At 42.4% G+C, this 23,345-nt stretch overlaps 1 protein-coding gene across 2 annotated transcripts in view; it reads right to left on the reverse strand.

Annotated features, from left to right (window-relative positions):
• Nucleotides 1-23,345, reverse strand: part of SMC4 (structural maintenance of chromosomes 4) — a 94,059-nt gene that overhangs the window by 33,231 nt on the left and 37,483 nt on the right. For both annotated transcript variants that reach the window (XM_067544161.1, XM_067544240.1), the window contains exons 7-11: nucleotides 21,460-21,587; nucleotides 17,571-17,711; nucleotides 10,563-10,713; nucleotides 4,584-4,748; nucleotides 3,235-3,468 (exon numbers count right to left, since the gene is read on the reverse strand). In XM_067544161.1, the coding sequence (XP_067400262.1) occupies nucleotides 3,235-3,468; nucleotides 4,584-4,748; nucleotides 10,563-10,713; nucleotides 17,571-17,711; nucleotides 21,460-21,587 (819 nt within the window). The remainder of the gene's footprint in view (nucleotides 1-3,234; nucleotides 3,469-4,583; nucleotides 4,749-10,562; nucleotides 10,714-17,570; nucleotides 17,712-21,459; nucleotides 21,588-23,345) is intronic.

Genomic DNA, 23,345 nt, shown 5'->3' on the forward strand with positions numbered 1-23,345 from the left:
ATGTGTGCCACCACAACTATGAAGACCTTCATGAATACCTGTGGTGCAGTGGCTATCCCAAAAGGGAGAACGCAGAACTAGTAATGGCACTGCCCAATTTTGAAGCAGAGAAATTTGCGGTGGGCTGAGTGGATGTCCACATGAAAATAGACATCTTTCATGTCGAGAACTGCGAATCAGGCCCCATGTTTGAGGGAAAGGGTGATTTGAGGTATCATTACCATTTGGAAGCAGAACTTGTGAATAAACTTGTTGAGAGCTCGCAGGTCCAAGATTGGTTGGAGGTCTCCTTTTTCTTCAGTATGAGGAAATAGGGGGAGAAAAGTCACAGTTCTGATAGTTGGGAGGAACTCGTTCTATGGCACCTTTCTGGAGCAATGTATGTCTCCTTGCACAGGAGATGGATCTGAGTTGTGTCCGCATTGGTGGCTCGTGACAGAGAGGAAAGGTGTGGAATTCTATCAAGTAACCTCTTCATACGATGTCTAGGACCCATCAGTCAGTGGTGATCTGGCTCCAATAGTTAAAAAAGGGAGCAAGACGGCCTCTGAATCAAATGGGGAGGCGGGGAACTGATGTAGGGATAGAGAGGGTTTCACAGTTCTCTAGCTGAAAGTCAAGGGTTGTCACGGACATTGGTGAGGGGTAGAGGTAGCAGGTTTCATGGCAGAGGAGTGTTGGGGACATTGTGATAGCTGCCGGCAGCGGTGCTGCGCTCCTGCAGACGTGGAGGATGAGGCTGATAGGCTTGGTAAGTAGGTTGGGATTGGTACTGAGGTCGATACGCTTGCTGATGTTGGAATCTTCTGGGGACTGGGGTATAAAGGCCCAATGACCACAGTGTGGCCCTGGAGTACTTCAAGGAGTGGAGGCTCTTGTCTGTTTTGTTGCTGAACAACTTTTAGTTGTCAAATGGCAGATCTTTAGGGTTGTCTGGATTTCTTTGGGAAACCCAGAGGTTTGTAAACATGAGTCCCGTCTCAGTAAAATCCGGACACTAAGGAGTGAGCTGCTGTATCTGCTGCATCCACTGCCGTGTGAAGGGAGATTTTAGAGACCAATTTGCTTTCCTCGATTAAGCTCTGGAACTCTGCTTGTTTTTCCTCTGGTAGGAAGGGTTGGAATTCTGCTCGCTTGGAATAAGACTGAAAGTCATATTTCGCTAGTATAGCCTGATAGCTGGCTATGCGGAATTGGAGGCCAGCTGATGAATATACCTTGTGGTTGACAAGATCTAACTTTTTTGCGGCCTGTTTTGGGGAAGGTGACTCTGGGGTGCTGCTGCCTCACTCGTTGCACAGTGGCCTGCACCACTAGTGAGTTGGAGGTTGGTGCATGAATAAAAAGTCAGTGTTCTTTGCTGGGACAAAGTACCTTTGTTCCGCGTGTTTGGGTGTTGGAGCGCAGGATGTTGGGGTGTGCCAGATTATTTGTGCTGGCTGTAGGATGGCCCTGTGGATTGGCAACATGACCTTGGATGGCCCCATTGGCTGGAGAATGTCCATGAATTCATCTTGAAATACCATGACTTCTGTCAGCAATTTCAGGGTTGCTGCCATGTGTCTCAGGTGATCCTGGTACTGGCCATGATAATCTGGCAGGGATGTGGATGGCGAGATGATGGCCTTATCTGTCAGTGAGGATGCTCTCGTAGGAGGCCATAGATCCATCAGTCCCGTTGGTTCCATTGGTGCTCTAGTACACCGCTGGTCCTTGGATACAGATACACTGGATACACTTGGATGCAGTATACACTGATAGGGGATGAGAGATTGTTGCCAGGTCGTAGTATGGGTCACATCCCTGCCAGTAAGGCCTCTGGTCCGATCTTATTGCTGGGCCTTTTCGGTATCTGAACCACTATTGTTGTGGTGGCATTTGTAGGGGCGCATAAGAGTATTGGGGTAGGCTGCATGCACATTCCAGGGAGAAATGCAGTTCCGGTTTGGAGGATCAGTCGGAGTCCAACAGCTCTGGTAGTGGCAAGTGGGACCGACTGAGGGTGGTGATACCGGCAGAGCACTGAAATATTGTGGTACTGGTGGGTGGCAAAGCAACAGCGGTTTGTCGGAGAGGGAGCCCATTTAGAACTATGTCTCTCACTGTTTGAGGGGCCTTCCATCGGCCGGAGGAGTTCTGCCATGGGGGTAAGCAGCGATATGCAGCCCAGCATGCGTGGTACTGGGTCCAGTGGGGTTGGCGAACGTCTGTATTCCGCAGGGACTCCAATAGTGGTCAGAGTAGCAGGTTTGTCAATATGTTTTGACTTCTTATCCGCTTTTACCCTTTTGGGCGCCGGAGTCGCCAGGTCCGCACCCAACATCTCACCCAACTGGTCTTGGCTTTGGGAGGGGACATTGCATTTAGAGATGGTCTCTCCCGGGGATCCATCCATGTATCCGTGGCCATGTTTCTTATAGTGCATTTTGGGTCATTGCAGCAGGTGGCATGGGAGTTGCTGGTGCTGTTGGATGCTCCGGCATGTCCAGTGGTGCCACCACCTAGTGTGCATGCAGAACAATTGCTGGAATTATCTTGGGTTCTCGAAGGGAAAGAGAGGCAGATGAAGCACCATGAGACTATGTGGGTCTCATCCAAACGGTATAAACAACTTTGGTGCTCATCACACACCAAGAATGACTGAGGGCATGTGGCGCAGTTCTTAAAACCAGCTTGTCTTGGCATACTCCCCATGAAGAAGGGAGGGACTTTGGATAATTCACTTTTTTTTTAAATAAACTACAACTACAGTCTAACTATATCCAAACTACTAACAAAAAATGTTTCTTTTCTTTTTCTTGCTACACAGGTTTGAAGGAAGAGAAGAGAGATGTCCGACTCTTGCCACACAGAGATAAGAGGAAACTGAGGGGGCGTCAACACGCGCAGCCGCAGGTTGCCTCGTGTGGATCACATGGACCTCAGGAGGTGCGCACGCCCATGTGGGTCAATGAGCACTGCTCTTAACAGTTCTGGCTCTGGCGCATGGCGTGTATATACACTCACAATGGAATCCACATAGGGACCATCATTCGAAGAACTTTTGCTACTACATTAAACAAATATGACTCAGTGTACTTAGGGAGTACAAAGATCTATCATGATGATGGGGTCCATTTTCATGTTTTTCAGAGTGCAACTAAAATTAATCTTTATATAGAGAGACGACAACATAAGAATGAAACAGCTCCTGAATGAGTGATTCTTAAATGAAATATGAATCTCAAGTCTAACCTGCTTTAGTTCCTCTTCAACTTGAGGTAATTTTGTATCTAGCTCTTTGATACCAGCTATCCTTTCCTTAAGGGTTCCTGAAGCAGTCTTTAGAGCCTCTTTTGCTTTATTTAACTGAGAGACAGCTGTATTATGGTGACTGAGGTAGATATCAAGTTCCGATTGGGCTACATCCATCTTAGAACGTGCTTCATTCACTATTTTGCTGATCTCCATAAGTTCTTTTTCTTTGCCCTGTAGAAATGGACAGTACATTAGAAATATTTACAATAAGGAAACGGAAAACTGGTGGGATGACTGAGCTGTGTAAGACAATATATTCTATGCATAGCTGAGAGAGATAAGCAGCAGATGAGAGATAGCATGCTCTTAATCTCTTGAACAGTAAGACGTGGTGAATTTGGCATAAATGGACTCAGTTAAATAAAAACTGGTCCCCTACTCTCATAGTAGAAATCTGAATTGTGAATTTTGATGATAATAAGGAAGAACAAATAAACCATGATCACTGCTAGATATCCATTGCCATCATAACCTGGATTTAGGATCAAGTATTGATCCAAAGAGAAGTAAAACACTGTGCTCTAATTAAAACAGGCTATTTGAGTATGTGATTTGGGCTGTTGTTTTTCCAGCCCAGCTTTATATCAATTATTCAACTGGAAGGAAAAAAAAAACCCAACAAACCTCTAAGGAGATAGATGCTCTTCCTGAATTAAACAGAGAAACTGCATGCAGGTTTTCAAATACAAAGAAGAGTACAAAGATTATATAACATAAAAACAACTATACACCCAGACAAGTTTTAAACAAAAATTACAAAATACTAGATAATTATTGTAGTATCAATTAGGCGTTAAAGTATTTGAAGAGAGATGGTAAAAAAAATTTTGATGGAAGACTTTTCCATTAGAAAATATAGTTTAGCTGAAATCCACACATCATAGGAACATATTTATTTCAACTAAATTTAACAGCAGAAAGTTAAAATGATTAATTTTGGTATGGTAAAAAGTTTCATTTTGACTACAGTAATTTTAATATATATTTATCTTATATGATCACATTTCAACATTATTGAAATAAAGTGAGTCAATGGTTCCAAATTGACAATTTTGGGCATTTCCTTTTTGTTCCAATTCAAAACAAAAACAAATGTTGAAATGCGACAATTTCCCACAGAATGAAAATTCCATTTTCTAACTCGCTCTATATTTGAAGCTAGTGTCAGAGAGAGCAATATTCCTGCACAAAATAGCTCCCTTGAAATATCTTTGAACCATCTAACTCATATTAATGTAAAGTTAACAAAATTAGTCTAAGCTTCGGGACATCAGAATGTTTCAAACCTCTTTCTCTTCCTGAAGCCCTTGTGTTTCCTGTTTAAGGCTATCCATAACTTGTTTCAGTTTTTTTTCTTCTCTCTCTTTTTCCTTTTCAAGAACTTCTTTTTTAGATGTTGCTTCACTGATAGTTGTCTCACTGTTGCCAGGTACACTTTTAAATTGTTCAACCTGGTAAAGAAGAAATTTTTAACTAGTACAAAAATTTTTAACTGGTACAAGAAGGAAAGTTTCTTTTATCTTTAAGTTTTATCTTATACTATGTGGGCAGTGAGGGAAATCTGAGGAAATGTAAACATCTTTGAGCCCTGACATCATGTTAAGACTATCTACTACATCCAGCTTTAGGACTGCAAATACCTTGGTGCTTCAGCAAAGAAATACATGTATAAAGTATCCCTAAGGGGCAGTTTTATTCACTAACATTGCTTTATGTAAGCGAGCAAGAACAACATTTTTTTTAGTTTCACCCTGAAAATTGCTTTTTTGCAGAAGAGACCACTACTCTAGAATTTGAACTGAGGCTCCCTGTCATCTCTTTGGACCTTCAGCTGATTGTCAAGCATTTAATAAGTATCTGCTACCAACAGCCTCACTCAGTTCCAGTCATAGTGGTCTTCTCATTCAAAGAAAGGAAGTGTACATGATATAGTTCCTTTTCCACAAGATCTGATCTGGAATTTGGGCTATACAGAACTGTACTCACCCTATAGTAACTGTCGTTCTTCAGAATGTTATAGTCAGTGTGGATTCCACTATAGGTATGCATGAGCCTCATGCATACAAGATCAGAAAATTCTGTATAGCAATGTCCGTCGGTGCCACCTATGAGCCCTGTGCCTCCTTGTGCTTATGTACAAGGGCATAAAGGATGGAGCAACTGCAGCCCTCTCTCAATTTCCTCACAGTTCAAAGTTCATGTTGCTGAGGGCAATAAAAAATAGGGACAGACAGCAGTTGTGGGACACTTACTACATCTCAAAGTAACATTTCCTTCAAGGGTCAGTGTGGCTCCCACTGCAGGTGATTGACAATATCCTCTCTGGATGGGTGGAATAAGGAGCATTAGTCAAATGACAGAAGAATTGAACATGACATCTGGCCGGGGTGTCTTGTCAAGAGCTTTACATTTAACAAAGGTCAGTGGATTGTTCCATGTTGCTGCTTTGCAGATCTCAGATATTTGCATATTTTTAAGCAAGCTGAAGATACTGCCTGTGCCCTAGTGGAACATGAGTTGACATTCAGAGGGAGAGGTTCACCTGCTATTTGATAGCAGGTGGAAATACACTGTGTAATCCACTTAGAGTCTCTGTGACAAGATGGCTTTGCCTTTTGATATGCTAGACATAGCCACAAAGACAGGGAGACAGCTTAAAAGGCTCTTAAGATAATAGAGGAGGATTCTTGCAATGTCCTATATATGTAGCTTCTTTTTTCCTCCGGCCTCAAGTGTGATTTTCTGAAGTAGACTAGCGGGTTAATTTATTGATTCTGGTGAAAGTGTGAGACTATCTGAGGGATGAACATAGGGTGTAGTCTCAACAGCACTATGTCTCTATGAAAAGAATGTATATGGAGGTCTGTACTGGAGCATGATACACAGATACTGCTGCAAGGTGGACCTAGAGAGAAAAAGATGCCACTCCACTATGCTTTGAGTGCAGCATGCAGTAGACTATCTTTTGGTTTGGGGGCCTCTATGGGGTCTAAGATTATGGTAAGGTATCCAAATGGAGAACCTTTCCATTTGGAGAAGTAGGGCTTCCTAGTAATGGCTTTCTGGTCTGTATGATAATTTCTTGAACCTGTCAGGAGCAGAATCTGTCAGAAGTACACTGAACCAGCCAACATCCAAACCATGAGGTGCAATGACTGGATCTGGGTGCAGTATCTGACCTGGGGTTTGAAATATTCTGTCTGCACAGACTGGGGCATGGATGGGAGGCTGAACTGGACATTTGCAATAGATTTGACAGACAAAATTGCTTTGGTCAGAAAGAGGGATCATGATCAATGTGGCCTTATCCCATCTGATCTAGGATATTAACGAGTTGATCAGGGGAATTGGTGGAACATTTCAGTAGGCATGCATCTGACAAGAAACCCATACTCAACTTTTCTGGAGCAGAAGTTTGGGGATTTGATGTTGAAGAGTGGGAATATTGATTCTAACCATTCTAGGTCAGTTTCTGCACATCTGTTTAAAAAGTCTGCCACGTTGCTGGTGACTCCTGGAAGGTGCGGAGCCAAAGCTTGTGCTGATGATACCATGTCCATAGCATGATGGCTTCTTGGCAGAGAAGGAATAATGAATGAACATCACTTTGCTTGTTTACTCAGTGCACTGCAGATGTGTTGTCCATCAAGATCTGCACTGTGGCTTTCTGCAAAACAAGTGAGAATGCTATGCAGGCTAATCTGATGTCCCCGAGCTCCATGATGTTCACAAGGAGTTTCAAGTTATCCCCCAAATCTGCAGATGGCTCCCCAATCAGTCCCTAATGAGTGTCATTGACTGGGAAGGAAAAGAAAATGGAACCCCCTTTTGCAAGTTCTCGGAGTCTAGCAACCAATTCAGTTCTTACATGACTTGCAGCAGGATTGTGAGTCTCCTTCTCATCTAGTGTTTGGATGGGCAGTACACAGACTTTAGTCATAGTTGTAGAATCTGCAGGAGAAGCCTGGTACATGCTGAAACGTGTCCTACTATTCCCAAACAGGTATGCATCACTGTCATTTGATTTTTTGCCATCAAATGGAAAGACTGGAATTTGGTATGCTTTTGCTGATTGAGACTTGATCACAGCTTCTGTGAACTCGATTGTCTGTGACAGGATGAGTTTCTCATAATTCACAAGAAATCCTAGTTGGGAGAACAGGGAAAGGACAAACTCTATGGCTGTTGCAGTCTCCTGCTGGTACCTTCCTCTGATCACTCAGTCACCTAGTATAGTACAGGTAGATTTACTAGAGGAAGACAGGAGAAATCCCAGAGGACTGGAAAAGGGCAAATATAGTACTTATCTATAAAAAAGGGGAAAAAGGACAATCCAAGGAATTATAGACCAATCACCTTAACTTTAGCACTAGGAAAGATGACAAAAACAAACAATCACATTTAGAAGCACCAAGAAGATAAGGTGATAACTAACTGTCAACATGGATTTGTCAAGAACAAATCATGTCAAAGAAGGATATTAGCTTGATTTGACAAGGTAATAATGATTGTAGATAGGGGAAAGCAGTAGATGTGCTATATCACAACTTCAGTAAAGCTTTTGATACTGTCTCACATGACCTTCTCATAAACAAATTAGGAACTATAGCCTAGACGAACCTAATATAAGGTGAGTGCACAACTAGTTGAAAAAACGCACTTAAAGAGTAGTTATTGATGATTCACAGTCAAGCTGGAAGGACAGATTGAGTGGGGTCCTGCAGGGATATGTCCTGGATCCAGTTCTATTCAATATTGTCATGAATGATTTGGATAATGGTATACAGAGTATACTTATAAAGTTTGCAGATGATACTAAGCTGGGAGGCACTTCAAGTGCTTTGGAGGACATACTAGAATTCAAGATTATCTTGGCAAACTGGAGAAATGGTGTGATATAAATAGGACGAAATTCAATTAGGACAAATACAAAGTACTACACTTAGGAAGGAATAATCAATTGTACAAATACAAAATGGGAAATTACTACCTAGGAAGGAGTACTGCAGACAAGGATCTGGGGATTATAGTCTATCACAAACCAAATATGAGTCTACAATGTAATACTGTTGGAAAAAAGTGAACATCATTCTGGGATGTATTAAGCAGAAGTGTTATAAGAAAGACACAATTAGTAATTCTTCCACTCCACTCAGCACGGGTTAGGGCCCATCTGGAGTACTGTGTTCAGTTCTGGGCACCACCCTTAGGGAAATAAGTGGACAAATTGGAGAAAGTCCAGAGGAGATAAAAAAATGATTAAAGGTCTAGAAAATATGGCCTGTGAGGAAAGATTGAAAAAACTGGGTTTGTTTAGTCTGGAGAGGAGTAGACTGGGGTGGGCGATAAGACATGATTAACAGTCTTCAAGTATGTAAAATATTAGAGAGAAGGGTTATAACTTGTTCTCTTTATTCAATGAGGACAGGACAAGAAGTAATGGGCTTAAATTGCAGCAAGGGATAATCACATTAGATATTAGGAAAAGCTTCCTATCTGTAAAGGTACTTGAGCACTAGAACAAATTACTTATGGAAATTGCAGAATCTCTGTCATTGGAGGTTTCTAAAAACAGGTTAGACAAACACACCTAATCCTGCCTCAGTGCAGGGGATTGGACTAGATGACCTATAAAAGATCCTTCAAATCCTACATTTCTATTAATGTCCTATCTAATTAAAATGAGTTGCTACCACTGCTAGGCATTTTGTGAACACACATTGTCTGAAAGGCAGTACCTTGAATTGTAGTGATTGAGCTTCACTGTGAATCTTAGTGCATCCTGTGGGCTGACTGGATAGCTATATGGAACTAAACATTCTGCAAGCAGAAAGCCAGAAACTAGTCTTGAGCTTGAGATATGTATGTATTTGAGTCTTCTCAGATCTCCTCAAAGACAACTAGCATACTAAGCATCTGTCCTAAATGTAACTCTCACCCAAGCAGAAGAGGCACTATGAGTCCATTATGTTGAAATATCCTGTACAGGGGGATCCAACCATCAGAAGCCAGCCCAGGTCAGTCATGCTACCATAGATGGCAAGAGGGATATGAGGGAAGCTGCAGCCACACCACTCTTTATACCCTTGTATGGGATCATAAAGAGGCACAGGAAACTTGTGCACTACAGTAGGATCCACAGTGACACACACTCGAGGAAGATTTAGCATTTCCCTAGATAACCCTGTGAAAGAACAGCAGTCCACATGCTAAACTGGTGGTCTCCATCAGAGAACAGTAGTCTTGATCCTTTAGAAATATATTTTTAATGTTAATTTTGGCCATGTATGGACTTCAACCAACACACTCTTTTTTCTTCTTTTTCACAGATATCACTGCCATATTTGGGTAATTTTGTATATTAGTCATGGAGGGGATAGTATGTGTTGCAGAATAACTGCCTGAAGAGGTTGTTACTTCTTCAAGAATAGCAGCATGATTTTTTTAAAAATTACTCTTATTAATATTATTATATAGAATAAGCAGCCTCATTAAATCCACACTCAGTTCTGCTACATTCTGAATACATGTGAAACCAGGGAGTTCTGCTCTTATCAGATATAAACTAGCAAACCTCTAGTGAATGGTGGCAGCGTTAAACCCTTCTGTACTCTCTTTGCTGTGTGTGGATCTATTGGCAACTTCCACCAATAACTGAGATCAGGAGTCTGTTTCTCTTTAATAAGTCAATGATATCATAGGTACCTAACTTACAAAGAAGTGCAACTTCCTGCACTTAGTTACTGGAGTTAAAATTCACAGCGGGAGGAGAAACACAAAATTTGTATTGCCTGAAGTGATCCACCTGGTGACCAGGACAGGGAAACATATTTTTAAACATGGATAGATATTTGAGCAGGAAAGGGAAAAAGGAAGTTAAACTACTACACTTGGTACAACAGAAAGGATGTTTAGTTTTCTTTAACTGTGACTTGATTGTTGCCAAACAGTTTGGCAATCAACCTGGTAGTTGGGTCCACTTGAGAGGCAGGCATGAGGCTCAAGAAAATGACCTAATTCCTCAAAAGCTGACTTGCAAAACAAAAAAGATTTGATATTATGAGCTTCATTCTCCACTTGCTTTAAATGCTAGACAAGATTTCAATTTCTAGTGTAAAACAAATTTTAAAACATTTCAGGCCTTCTTTGTATTATAAAGCAGCAAAAATGTCTTTTGTAGATTATCTTAAAAATATTCCAATCAAGAACAGATAAACAATTACATATTTTGACGATAGTAACAGTTGCAAGTTTCATAAATATACCTTTTCTTTATCCTTTTCAAGCTGCTTCTGAAGTTTTTTAGCTTTGCTTTTGGCATGTTTTAGTTTCTCCCTTACTTTAACATCCTGCAAATCCAGCTGAGTAAATTTCTCTTTGTTTTCATCTATGAACTTTATAATTTTATTGAGTTTTCTAAAAAGAGAAAAAGTCAGTCAGTCACTTTCTTATTAAAATCATTTTCAGCAAAAATTGGTTTAGCTAATGTGAACTTCTCTGAGGCCTTGAATTGAATTGAGGTGCTGTTCACTTTTTATAAAAACATCCAGCAAAAGCAGTGCGCAGCTGTGGAAAGCAACAATTTTCTCCAATATAATACTCATATGGCTAGCAATGCTCACTGATGAGTTCTCACGATCTCATGAGATAGAACGGAGCAAGATGCTGTAAACAGAATATAGACTAAGTACCGGTAGCCTCATACACCCATTATGTAGCCTAATCAATTCTTCCACTGTTCCAAAATTGGATATAGAAAAATCATAATGAAAGTAAAAAAACAGATGTTGAACTGCTATGTACATGTAACAATTCCCAGTCTGAATAGAAAAAGCAAATGCAAAAATAAGTATGCTAGCTACACTGGACACATGGACCACAGTCCCTATAAAAAAACCCCACTCAGTTCAAAGACCATTTTCAGAAGACTGGGAGGGGATCTGATTGCTAACTATGCATATCACCACCTACTGATTAAAATGTGTATTTTAAAAATACATCCAGTCTTGATTTAAAGACTCACAAGTGATTTGAGAATTTACCAGATCTCTCATAAAGATATTCCACTGGTGCATTACCCTTCCTGTTAACATTTTTGCATCTTATTCGCAGTTTGAGTGTCTGATTTCAAGTTCCAGCCACTAGATCTTATTATGGCTTTTTCTGCTAGACAAAAGAGCCCACTTAAAGGATATCTGAATGACATTACTGTCTGGAAAACCGCTGCATTTAGATCCCATTCTCCTGAATTGAGCACTTCTGCAAATCAACCAGCTTAAAGTCCCTTTAAGGGAGTCTTACTAATTCATGATTGAGTGAATGAATGAAGGTCCTCACCATCTCTTGACTGCTGAAGTGCACAAAGGTAGAATTATTATCCCACATCCCAGAAGGCAGGAATCTCTAGGTGGTGTATTTGCTCAGGCAAAACTCCATAAACTCTTACTCCCGTGAATTGGCCTATTGTCTCCAACGGGACTAGGGGGGAAGTGTGTTTATGGGATTGGGCCCTGCAAAAAGTCTTACTTATTTAAACCCAGACTTCATCTGGACAATGAAACTAACGTGCACATGCAGCTGTACATGCAAAAATACACATGCAGTTGTCTGAGTTGCACAGGGTTGCGTATACATGCTGGGTAATTGTGCAAATACATGGAGCCTCCACAAAGTTCGTTGCAATTTAGAATTTGAGATAAAAACTTGTTATGCACTTGTTCCGCAACTACTGTTCTTTGAGATGTGTTGCACATGTCAATTTCATCTTGGTAACAGAGTGCATGGGCCCGCGCATGGTTGTCAAAAATGTTCCCCCCTCTTCGGTAGCTGTCGCTGCCACACATCCTTACAAGTAGGTACAAAGGGCAGAGCCACACCTGACACCCCTCAGTTCCTTCGTGCTGGAAACTCCGATGCAAAGGGGTAGGAAGGTGAGTCATTGAGTGGACATGTGCTACACACTTCAAAGCACAACAGGTACGGAACAGGTTGGTAAGAAATGGTTACTCATCCCAGGCAGTAACTGGTTCTTCAAGATCTGTCCCTTTCCGGGTGCTCCAAGATAGGTGCACTTGCGCATACTATACCTTTGATCGGAGACCTCTCAGAGCTGTGTCTGTTTGGCCCACATAAGTGTTATTCTGTTTTGTACTCCATGCTGTTATATAGCACTGTGTAGGTGAACCACTTTCAGTTCCCTCTCTCCACAGCAGACAACTACAAAGCAGTGAGGAAGGAGGGTGGATAGTAGAGCACCCATAAGGACACACATCTTGAAGAACCACAGGTTGAGTAACCATTTCTTCTTCTTCGAATAGTGTTCCTATGGGTGCTCCACTTTAGATGACTACCGAGCAGTTCCTTTTAAGTAGGAGGGAGTTTTGGAGTACAGTCCAGTATTGAAGAAAGTATAGCCGAGCCAAATGCTGTACCACAGGCTGAGTCATGAGTTATTGCATAGCGCTCAGCAAAGGTATGTACAGAGGTCCAAGTCGCAGTTTTACATATTCCAAAGATAGGAACATATTTGAGAGAGGTTATAGAAGGGGAAATAGATCTTGTAGAGTGAGTGTGTGTCTCCAAAGGTGCTTGGAGATTACAAAATTCGTAGCAACTGCTAACTGCAGACTCTTGTGATCTGTCTGCAATCAAGACAAATAATTTGGGGGTCTTTCTGAAAAGTTATATTGACAATCCCTTGGAGATTGAGGATGATTGCCTTCAATAAAATAGCTAATTATCACTGATGGAGCCACAGGTGGCTAATGAAACCGATCTGGGATCCACAGATCTTGTCACAGTTGGGGCAGACATTTCCTGGTGGATGGGGCAGATCTGGACTGTGGAGTCAGGCTGCGGCACATTCTTTCCTCCTTTCCCATTTCCTGTTGTCTTGTTGGACCTTGAAATACTGGGATCCTTGCCACAAGATCCTTTTCCATTTTAGGTGGTCAATGGCTTGGGTTTCCCATGAGTTTGTCAATATTGCACTTCTTCATGTTGGCTTTGAGGGTGTTTTTTAAGCACTTTTTTTGCCCACCGCTTGTACACTGGCCATGGCTCAGTTGTGAGAGCATGACCTGCCTCAGGAGTCAATTATCTGGCATACAAAGTATGTGACCAGCCCAACAAAGTTGGTGGCAGATAATCATAGCTTCAATGCTAGAGGTTTTGGCTTGGGACAGAACACTGATGATGTTGCACCAGTCACTCACTTGATTCAGAAGAACTTGCAGAGGTTTCTTTGTTGATCTGAATTAGAGAAGCAGAACCCTGATGATTTGGAGCCTTTTGGTGGAGTACTTTAGGGTTTTTTTTGGTGTTGAGTGTGAGGCCAAGTTGGTTGTAGGCCTCAGAAAAAACATTGAATATTTTTTGAAGATCTTCTTCCAAGTAGGCACATAGAGCACAGTCATCCGCATACTGGAGTTCAATGACTGATAAGTGATAGACTATCTTGGACGGGAGGCATTTGAGGTAGAGTAGCTTGCCGTTAATTCTGTCAATTTGGATGTCAAATCCAGAAGGAAGCTTGTCAGCAATTAGGATGATGACAACAAGGAAAACGAAGAAATGGGCTGGAGCAATAACACAGCCTTGCTTGTCTCCTGTCATGACTAGGAAGGGGTCCATTTCAGATCCACTGCTAACAACTGTCACAGACATGTTGTGGAGGAGTTAGAGGATGGCAACAAATATTGGCGAACATCTAAATCTCCACATAGCCTCACAATTGATGGAGTTGAATGCTTTCGTGAGGTCGATGAACGCCATGTACCGAGGTGATTGCTGTTCATGGCACCTTTCCTAAAGTTGGAGGGCAGTGAAGATCGTGTCAGTGATACCTCGAGATGGATCTGAATCTACATTGCAATTCTGGGAGGATTTCCTTGGCAAGCGGGAGCAGGTGGTTGTGAACTCTGGCGAGAATCTTTCCAGAGGTGGATAAGAGAGTGATTCCTGTCATGACAGAAGGCCAGGGCTCTCCTGACATTATGTGGGGGTAACAATGCCGCCTCTTTGCCTAGATGAGGTTTAGGATGGAAGGAAGATTAGGAGATGAATGGGTTGATTAATATGGAATTCTGAAGGTATTTATGATAAAAAGTTAGGGTGTGGTTGTACTGTGACCCTGTCTTTGAAAGATATTGTGAAAAGGGAGATATGCCATAAGGGGCCTTATTTCCCCAACTCATCGAGGAATCAGGGGGAACACATACAGCAGACCTGACAACCAGGGAAGGTGAAGGACATCCCCCAAGGATCTGGAGCACAGCTGGGCACATTTCTTGTATTCCGCGATGGTGACCAGGTCTATTGGAGGGATGCCCCATTGTTGAAATATGTGGTGAAGTATGATGTAAACTATCTCCCACTTGCGATTTTCAGAGAAGTGCCCATTGAGTGTGTCCCACAGTCACATTCTGAACTCCTGGGATGTAAGTTGCAATCAGATCGTCATCACAGCATGTGCACCTATTCCAAACCTTGACAGCTTCAGCGCAGAGGGAGGGGGATCTTGCCCCTCCTTGCTGGTTGATATAGAACATGCATAATATGTTGTCTGTCATGAACTTTATATGTTTGCCCCAATTAGTGGTAGAAACTGGAGACAAACGTATCTGACTGAGTTCCAGGAGGTTGATATGCAGAGTGGTCCACCTGAAATGTCCACCTGCCCTAGGACATATGGGTGTCTAGATGGGCTCCACGGCCCCAATAGGGATGCACGCGTCGTTATGATAACTGCTAAGGGAAGACACGTGAAAGGGATTCCTGAACAAACATTCTGAGGGTATTACCACCAACTGAGAGATTCCTTTATGAAGGAGTGTAGTTATGGCTGTTTATTTACTGAACAGACACAGTCTGAGCTACCCCTGAAGGCATCGCATTCAGCCGTGTGTGGTTTTTAATAGAAGTACCATCTGTCATATGCCCCAACAGCTGAAGACCGTTCTTGTCTGGAGTTTGAGGGCTTATTTGGATTGTATTGATTATATTGGATAGGGCCACAGATCTGTGCATTGGGAGGTAGGCTCTTGCCACTACTGAACAGAGATGAGCACCTATGAATTCTAACTTTTGCACAGGGGTTAAGGTGGACTTTTGAATATTCTATAACAAACCCAATTTGATAAAGAAGTCTATGGCTTCACAAATTGCTCATGAAGTTACGTCCAGGGAGCAACTTTTCAGAAGCCAATCATCCAGAATTCCTTTTCTGCAGTGGTATGTTGCTAGTACTGACATGACCTTTGAAAAGACCTTTGGGTAGATGATAGGCCAAAAGGGAGCACCCTGTACTGAAAATGGTCCTGCCCAATAGTAAAACATAGGAATCTTTTGTGGGATGGATTGATTACTATATATAAAAATATGTATCTGGAAGGTTGAGAACAAAATTTCCTTGGTTCAGTGATGGAATTATTGATGTCTAAGTGTGTCTTTACAAAGGTGTTGAGTAGCCTTAAATCTAAGATGGGTCTTCAGCTGCTGTTCTTTTTTGGAACCAGGAAATACCAGGCAAGATCTCTGCACTGTCTGGGACCCATTAAACTTTCTCTTTCAGGTAGGTGTATATAGCTACAGAGAATGTAAAGTGACTCTGGAGTCCTTCAGTGTGTGCAGCGATTCATTTTGTACTGTCAGTGAACAGTTTAAATGCTATCAAAAGGAAAAAGTCTTCCACTGTATTCTGGACCTCCATTGGAAGGTGAAGACAAGAGGCCATTCTTGTAAGTACCACCCTAGAAATCAAATAAGCGGCAATATCAGCAGCATCAAAAGAGGCCTGCAAAGATGTTCTGGCAAGTAGTTGGCCTTCTGCAATAACTGATTGGAAATGCTCTCTGTGGTTTGCTGGTAGATGTTGTTCAATAAAGGAGTTCAGCTTGGTATAATTTGTATAGTTGTACTTCACCATTAATACCTGGTAGTTGGAAATTCTAAATTGTAAAGCGTCTGATGAATATGATTTTCTATACTGAACAGGCTGAAGAGTTCATGATCTTTATCATAGGGCATGGTGATTCCTTCCATGTTCGTTAACTGCCTAAACCACTAAGGAGTTAGGAGAGGGATGAGAAAATAAAAATTCTGAGTTCTTAGAGGGGACATAATATTTTTTATCCGCTTTCTTGCACATAGACAGAATTGATGCTAGGATGTGCCAGATGACCTTTGTATGTCCAGGAGGATCTCGTTAACAGGCAGGGCGATGTGGACAGATGAAGCTGTATGAAGGATGTCAAGCAACATATGATGTGGTTCTTTAACTTCTACAAGAGGGATCTGCAAAGAATCTGTGACCTTCTTAATAAGGTCCTGGAATTATTTAAAATCATCAGCCAGGGAGGGTGGAGGTCGCATGATTACTTCATCTGGAGGTAAAAAAGAGATGTTGGAGGGTGGAGAGATTTCTTCATTAGCCCTAGCTTCCTTTTCCTCAAAGTTTTCTTCCTGAGTTCCCAATCTCCTGGAGAGGGAGGGTGATGAAAGCTGTCTATCTCTGTGTTTGGTGGTGGATGAGGCCCTAGAAAATTGGTGGCGATAGGACACCCAAAGATCACAGTATGATCATGGAGGTGGTACATATGGCATGGGTAGAGTCATCCATGAGTGCTCGTACCAGTGAGATGGTGGTTGTAGATGTCTCTCATGAGTGAGATCAACTTTCTGGATCAACTGGAAAAGAGCCTCAATAGGGATGGAGTAGAGAACCTTGGACAGATATGTGAGAGACCAATGCAAGATCATTATCAGAATCCTCCTCTTCCAAGGGTATGTCTACACTGTGGGCTCTGCAGCGATCGATGCAGCGGGATAGATTGAGCGGGTTGTGTAGACCCGCTCAACCAATGGGAAATGAGCTCTCTGGTCGATGCCATTAGTCCACCTCCCCGAAAGGAGTAAGACTCTGTTGACGGGAGGGCAGATCCTGTCGACGCAGCACCATGTAGACGCTATTTTATATAGCTTGTGTATCTCCCATCGACTGCCGGTGGCAGTATGGACCAGCTCCAAGTCACTCTGTGGCTGGTCATTCAACTCCCACCAACCCTAATTGGAAGTATGAAAGTGCAGCATGAGGACTTAAGAACTTACTGACCTCTCAGATGACCACTAATTCAGACTGAGTACAAAAGACCACTTGGTATGGAAGAGTCAAAACAGAAGAAGTGACAAAACAGTTTGTTTTCTGAACACAAAGTTTTATGTGCACAAAATACGAAAGGTGTTATTATAGTTTGGGAGCTAATAGAAGTACTTACTTTTCTATATCTTTCAAAGATTTATTCTTAACTTTCATTTCATCAGCAAGTTTACTACTCTTCTCATTAACATCTTTAGTGTCTTCGTGAATTTTTGTCTTTTGTGTTTCCATTTCAGTTATCCGCTTCTGCATCTCATAACTAGAGGAAATACATATATTTGACATGCTTGAGGATTACAAAAAAGACACTGGGATCAAATTTATTAGAACTTAAAAAAAAAATTGATTTGGTAGTTTTGGAATCCCACAATTACAACAAATCGTAAATGTAAAAAGATTCAGTCTTCCTGCTAATCATTGCTAGATAAATGCAATTTAAATGCCTTTAACAAATCCAAAGATAAACAAATCCAAAGATTTTAGTTAAGAAAATGTAAATAATTTCAGGCTTGTCTATATGGTGGAGTAATGCGCCCTACAGAGGCGTAATTTCTAAAATGCACTAATGTATTGCTCATTAATTGGTCCATGTAGACCCTACTGGTGCGTACTAAAATTTTGCTAGTGCACTTTAACATAATGCAGTACTATGTTAAAGCATGCTAGGGAACCTTGAGTGCACACCAGTAGGGCCTACATGAACCAATTAATGTGCAACATGTTAGTGTGCTTTAGTAATCATACCTCCTGTAAGGCACGTTGCTGCTTGACGTAGACAATCTTAGTATCCATTTAAAATATTTAGTTTCTCTTTAAAGTAGGAGGTTGGCCATAGGAAGTCTGTCAGCCAAACTACTTTACTTTGGGTGGGGAAAAAACGGATGAGAGAAAAAAAAGTTGAGTAAAAGCAAGCTAGTAACCAAGTTTTTTTGGTGTCAACACGAACCATTGCCATTTGAAAGTATTGTATAATAATTTTTAACTTAATACTTAGCATAAATGGGAACAAGGCACTCATTTTACTTAGCATGCTTTTAAATTTGAACTATACAGTTGAAATTTTGAGTGTTCATGGAGATTCATACAGACAAAAATATTTACAACTGTAAATATGGAGATAGGGAGGCTAAAAAACGGTTACCTACCTTTTTCATAATTGTTGTTCTTTGAGATGTGTTCCTTATGTCCATTCCAAGTAGGTATGTTCACACCGCATACATAGTCATCAGAAGATTTTTCACCCACCAGTACCTGTCAGGTCAGTGCAGGTAGCCCCTGTAGTGGCACTTCCATGGCATTGCATTTAGGGCCCTACTGACCTGCTGCCTCCTCAGTTCTTTCTTGCCAGAAGGCTCCAACAGACGGGAAGGTGGGTGGGTGGGTCTTTGAATTAACATGAGCAACACATCTCAAAGAACAACAGTTAAGAAAAGATAGGCAGGTTTTTTTCTTCGAGTGCTTGCTGATGTCAATTCGAAATAGGTGACTCCCAAGCTGACTCAAGGTGGTGGTGGGGTTGGAGCTCATGGAATCGCTGACTGAAGCATGGCTCTCCTGGACTGCTGAGTGATGGCTTAATGTGCTGTGAATGTGTAGACTGATAACCAGGTTGTGGCCCTGCAGATTTCCTGTATGGGGAGCTACGCCAGGCAAGCTGACAAGGAAGCCTGTGCCCTAGTAGAGTGCATTGTGAGTGCTGGGGCTGGCACCTTAACCAGGTCATAGCATGTCCAGATACAGGAGATGATCCATGATAAAATCCTCTGGGATGACACTGGGAGACCTTTCATCCTATCTAAGTGATGAAGAGTTAGTTTGATTTATTAAAGGGCCTGGTCCTCTGTATACAGAAGGCTAGCACCCTCATAATATCTAGGGAATAGAGGCTTCTCTGCCTGTTATTGGTATGTGGTTTTGGGAAGAATAGTGGGAGGAAGATATCGTGGATCGTGTGGAACTGGGATACCACCTTAGGGAGGAAGGCAGGGTGGGGTTGCACCTGGACATTGTCCTTGTAAAACACTGTATATGGGGGGTCTGAATATCTGACCCTTCTGAATGAGGTAATCACGACCAGGAATGCCACCTTCCACGAGAGATAAAGAAGTGAACATGACGCTAAGGGCTCAAAGGTGGGATGGGCCCATTGGTGACTACCAAATTTAAATCCCATGCTGGCACTGAACGGAGAGCATGAGGATTGCACCTATCCAGACCCTTGTGAAACCACGTCATCAGTGGATCAACGAAGACTGAACCCCCGTTCGTACCCGGGTGAAATGCAGGGATCACTGCCAGGTGCACCTTTATAGATGATATTGCCAGCCCTAGTTGTTTTAAGTGTAGCAGAGTCCAAGATGAAAGGCAGCAGTGCTTGCAATATGTCGTCTAAATGAAGTTCCTGCTACCGCCTTAACAGGAAATGACGATGATGCCCTGGGTGGGACCAGATCTTCCTTTCCTAGAGGGACATGAGACTCCCTTGTGGCATCCAGCTCGGTTCAGGGATCCCCGCTGGTACCAGTCTCCTCACCATCTTTGGTGCCGCGGTCATCTCTTTCGGTTCCATGGGGGGATAGTCAGGACACAGATGGTTGTGGGGCCCTTTCTTGAGAAGCGACTGAGTAGGATCACCTGGAAGAGGACCCTTGGGCCTGATAGTACATCCATGGGGTCCAGAAGGGCCATTGCACAGGCATCTGGCACTGTGCTGGCCAAGGTCACATGAAGGAGTTCTGCCCCTTATTCTGTCTACAGCTGTGCCTGTGTGAACAGTGCCAGCTGTGCCTGAAGATGTAGGATTCTTCCTGTGAGCCAGATGACTGTGACTCTTGAGTGCGGGGACCATGGTGGTGCTGATTGTGACAGGATCAGGGAGCAGTACTAGGGAGAGGGTGAGTGGTGCCTCATTATGGCTGTTTGCCTCTAGACAGCACAGCACTCTGCTGTGGTGCCGGAGCACTTATCTCCTGCTTCTCCATTCTGGCAGGGGACTGCTGTGCCATCATGACTGTCAGGTCCCTGGCTGCCTCAAATATGTCTGGAGTGGAGGAGTGCAATTCTCCCACATGTCTCGCCCTGTCGGGTGAGTCCATCGGCACCAGACTCAACAGTACTCCTTGTGGGGCCAAAGTCAATGGTGCTGGCCCCAGTGGGGAAGGTGCCAAGTGCCCCGTCACAGGACAAATATGGTTATTGTCTTTCCCTGCAGCCCTCACAGTAGGTGAGTGCCCTCTCTCTGGTCTTTTCTGCCTTTTGTGTGGAACTGGGGAGTGGGAACAGTGATGGGTCTTCTGTATCAGGGAGTGCCAAGGGTCCTTTGGTGTTGGATCCTTCTTGTGCACCATAGCCTCCTTTAAAGAGGCTGATGCACTCTGAACTGAGGTTCTAGGTGCAGCATCTGAATGGCTCGGCTGAGGGTGGAGAGCTGCCTCCATGAGAAAGTACTCAAGTCTGACACTCCTGTCTTTTTTGGTCCTTGGATGGAAACCCCTGCAAATCTTACACCAGTCAGCCTGATGGGTTTCCCCTAGACACTTCAGTCAGGATTCATGGGGCTCACCCATGGGTATAGGTTGTGGCAGGTCCCACACAGTTTGAAACCTTGGGAACAAGGCATGCCCTGGTTCCAAGGAGTAATGGGGGGGAGGTTCCTTCAAATAGTCTTATCTAACTAAAAACTCTACTATAATTATTTACAGGTTGATGAGTTTCTAAAACTAAAGGAAAACTTGTCGATGGGAGAAGGTCCAATAACCATCGGTGTAGGTGGTAAGAAAGAACTGAGGAGGCAGTGGGTCAGCAGGGCCCTAAATACAGCGCCATGGAGGTGCCACTCCAGGGGGCACCTGCACTGATCCAAGGGGTATTGCTAGAGGAAAAACCTTCTGAAGACTGTGCATGTGGCATGCACACACCTACTTGGAATCGACATGAGCAAGCACTCGAAGAACAACTAGTAACTGCAACACCAACATCAAAAGTTCAGAAAGGAAAGTGTTACTTACATGTAATACTGGCAAATACGATTCTTTTCCTTAAACATTTTGTTTTCCAAAGAAAGAAATTCAATGGCTTTGTTTCTCTCTCCTTCTAAAGCATCCTTTTCTTTCTCCACCATTTTAACTCTGTTCAACTAGAAAAGTTAAATACAACATCTAAGTCAACTCAAATTCTAACAGCACATCAGAGAAAGAATAATGAACAGTGAGAAAACTGATCACACTATATATGGTGGCCAATTTAGATCATACACTGGAAAAAAATCTCTTCCGAAATTAACTTTACAACACAATTTAAGATTGTGAGCTTTTGAAGAAAGGATTTACTATATAGCACAATGGCACACAAACCTATTTGGGGATTCTAGGTAATAATGTAAGACAAACAGCAACATGTCTGTCTAACCCAGGGAATTTTACAAAAAAGTCCCACCAGGATATAGAAGGCTTTATAAGAAAGACATGGAACCAGACTTTTTTTTAAAACAAGGGCTCCCACTTGTGCTAACATCAGTTCAGTCAAACCAAAAGGTAGTGCAGGTGGGAATTTTATTTTTTATTTTTAATTCCTAATGTAGACAGCTAAAGTGTGTTATCTTTGCTATATCTATTGCTCTTGAAGAACAATTTTTTAAGTAGTCCCTTTTCAATGTAGGATCTTATATGCCATCATTGTTTTAATATAGACAACTTCCTAACTATTTAAGTAAACTTTCTTTCTTCTTAGTCTGCAATGAGTGTAATTACTTAATTAGTTTGGTATCAAGAATTTGCGAGGGAAAGCCAAGTCAAATACTCTAACTTAACATTGTCTATAGTTATGAAAGTGGTTAAATTCTGTAGTTATACTGTTGAGGAAGCAAGTTCCACAGTATGTCCAGCTCCCATGAATGTTTCATCTTCTACACTTGCAAACCTTCATTGTTTCAATGGAATACTTCTCAACCTTTTTCACTCCATAACTGCTGTGGAGTTTCCTGCTTCTCTCCTAACAATACAGGAAATGTGGGACAGTGAAGACTCCTTGATAACATAAGAGCTGCAAACAGATGAGAATCAATCCTGTACTTGAAAGAAACTGCTACTTACCTCTATTCTGCTGTACTCCAAGACGTGTTTTGCCCTTGCATATTCCACTCCAGGTGTGTGTGCATCCAGTGCACTTGAGCTACAGATTCTCATCAGCAGTATTGTCAGAGCTTGTCTTCCAACCAACGCATACAGGGTGGGGCCATCTCTATCCCCTCTTAATTTCTTTGCACTGGAGTCTTGATGACATTAGACTCCGAGTAGTGGGGGATGATGGGATGTGGACCAAGTATATGTGCACTACGTATCTCACAGAACCACAGTTACTGTACAGATAAGTAGCCATTTCTTCTTCCTTCTGCACATATATATTCTATGTTAGCCAATTTCCAAGCAGCAGTCCAACGGTAACAGGAACTCAGAAAATATTTAATTTTTCCAAAGTTGGTGTCTCTGCTGGACACTTTGCCAATCTCATAATGCTGTCTGAATGTGTGACTAGAGGATCACTTTACTGCTCTGCAGATATCCATAACAGGGACATTACTGAGGAAGGCTGCTGAAGTGGCTTGGGCCCTTGTAGAATAAGCAGTAATTCTTTGGTGGTGTGATGTTTGCAAGCTCCTAACAGGTTCATGTACAGAAAGAAATCTTATTAGGTAACCTCTGGGCAGTGAACACTTGTCCTCTGATTCTTTCAGCGTAAGACACGAAGACTGGGGGAGGATCTAAAAAACACAGTCCTGTCAATGTAGAATGAGAGTGCCCTGTGCACATCCAAAGCTTGCAACATCTCCTTATACTTATGGATGTCCAGTTTAGAAAAGATCAGTAGATCTACCACCTGATTTAGAGGGAATTCT

Source organism: Emydura macquarii, unplaced genomic scaffold (genome assembly GCF_026122565.2).
Source record: "Emydura macquarii macquarii isolate MOO-44397 ecotype Brisbane River unplaced genomic scaffold, CSIRO-AGI_Emac_v2 contig_18, whole genome shotgun sequence".
Classification (NCBI taxonomy): Eukaryota; Metazoa; Chordata; order Testudines; family Chelidae; genus Emydura; species Emydura macquarii.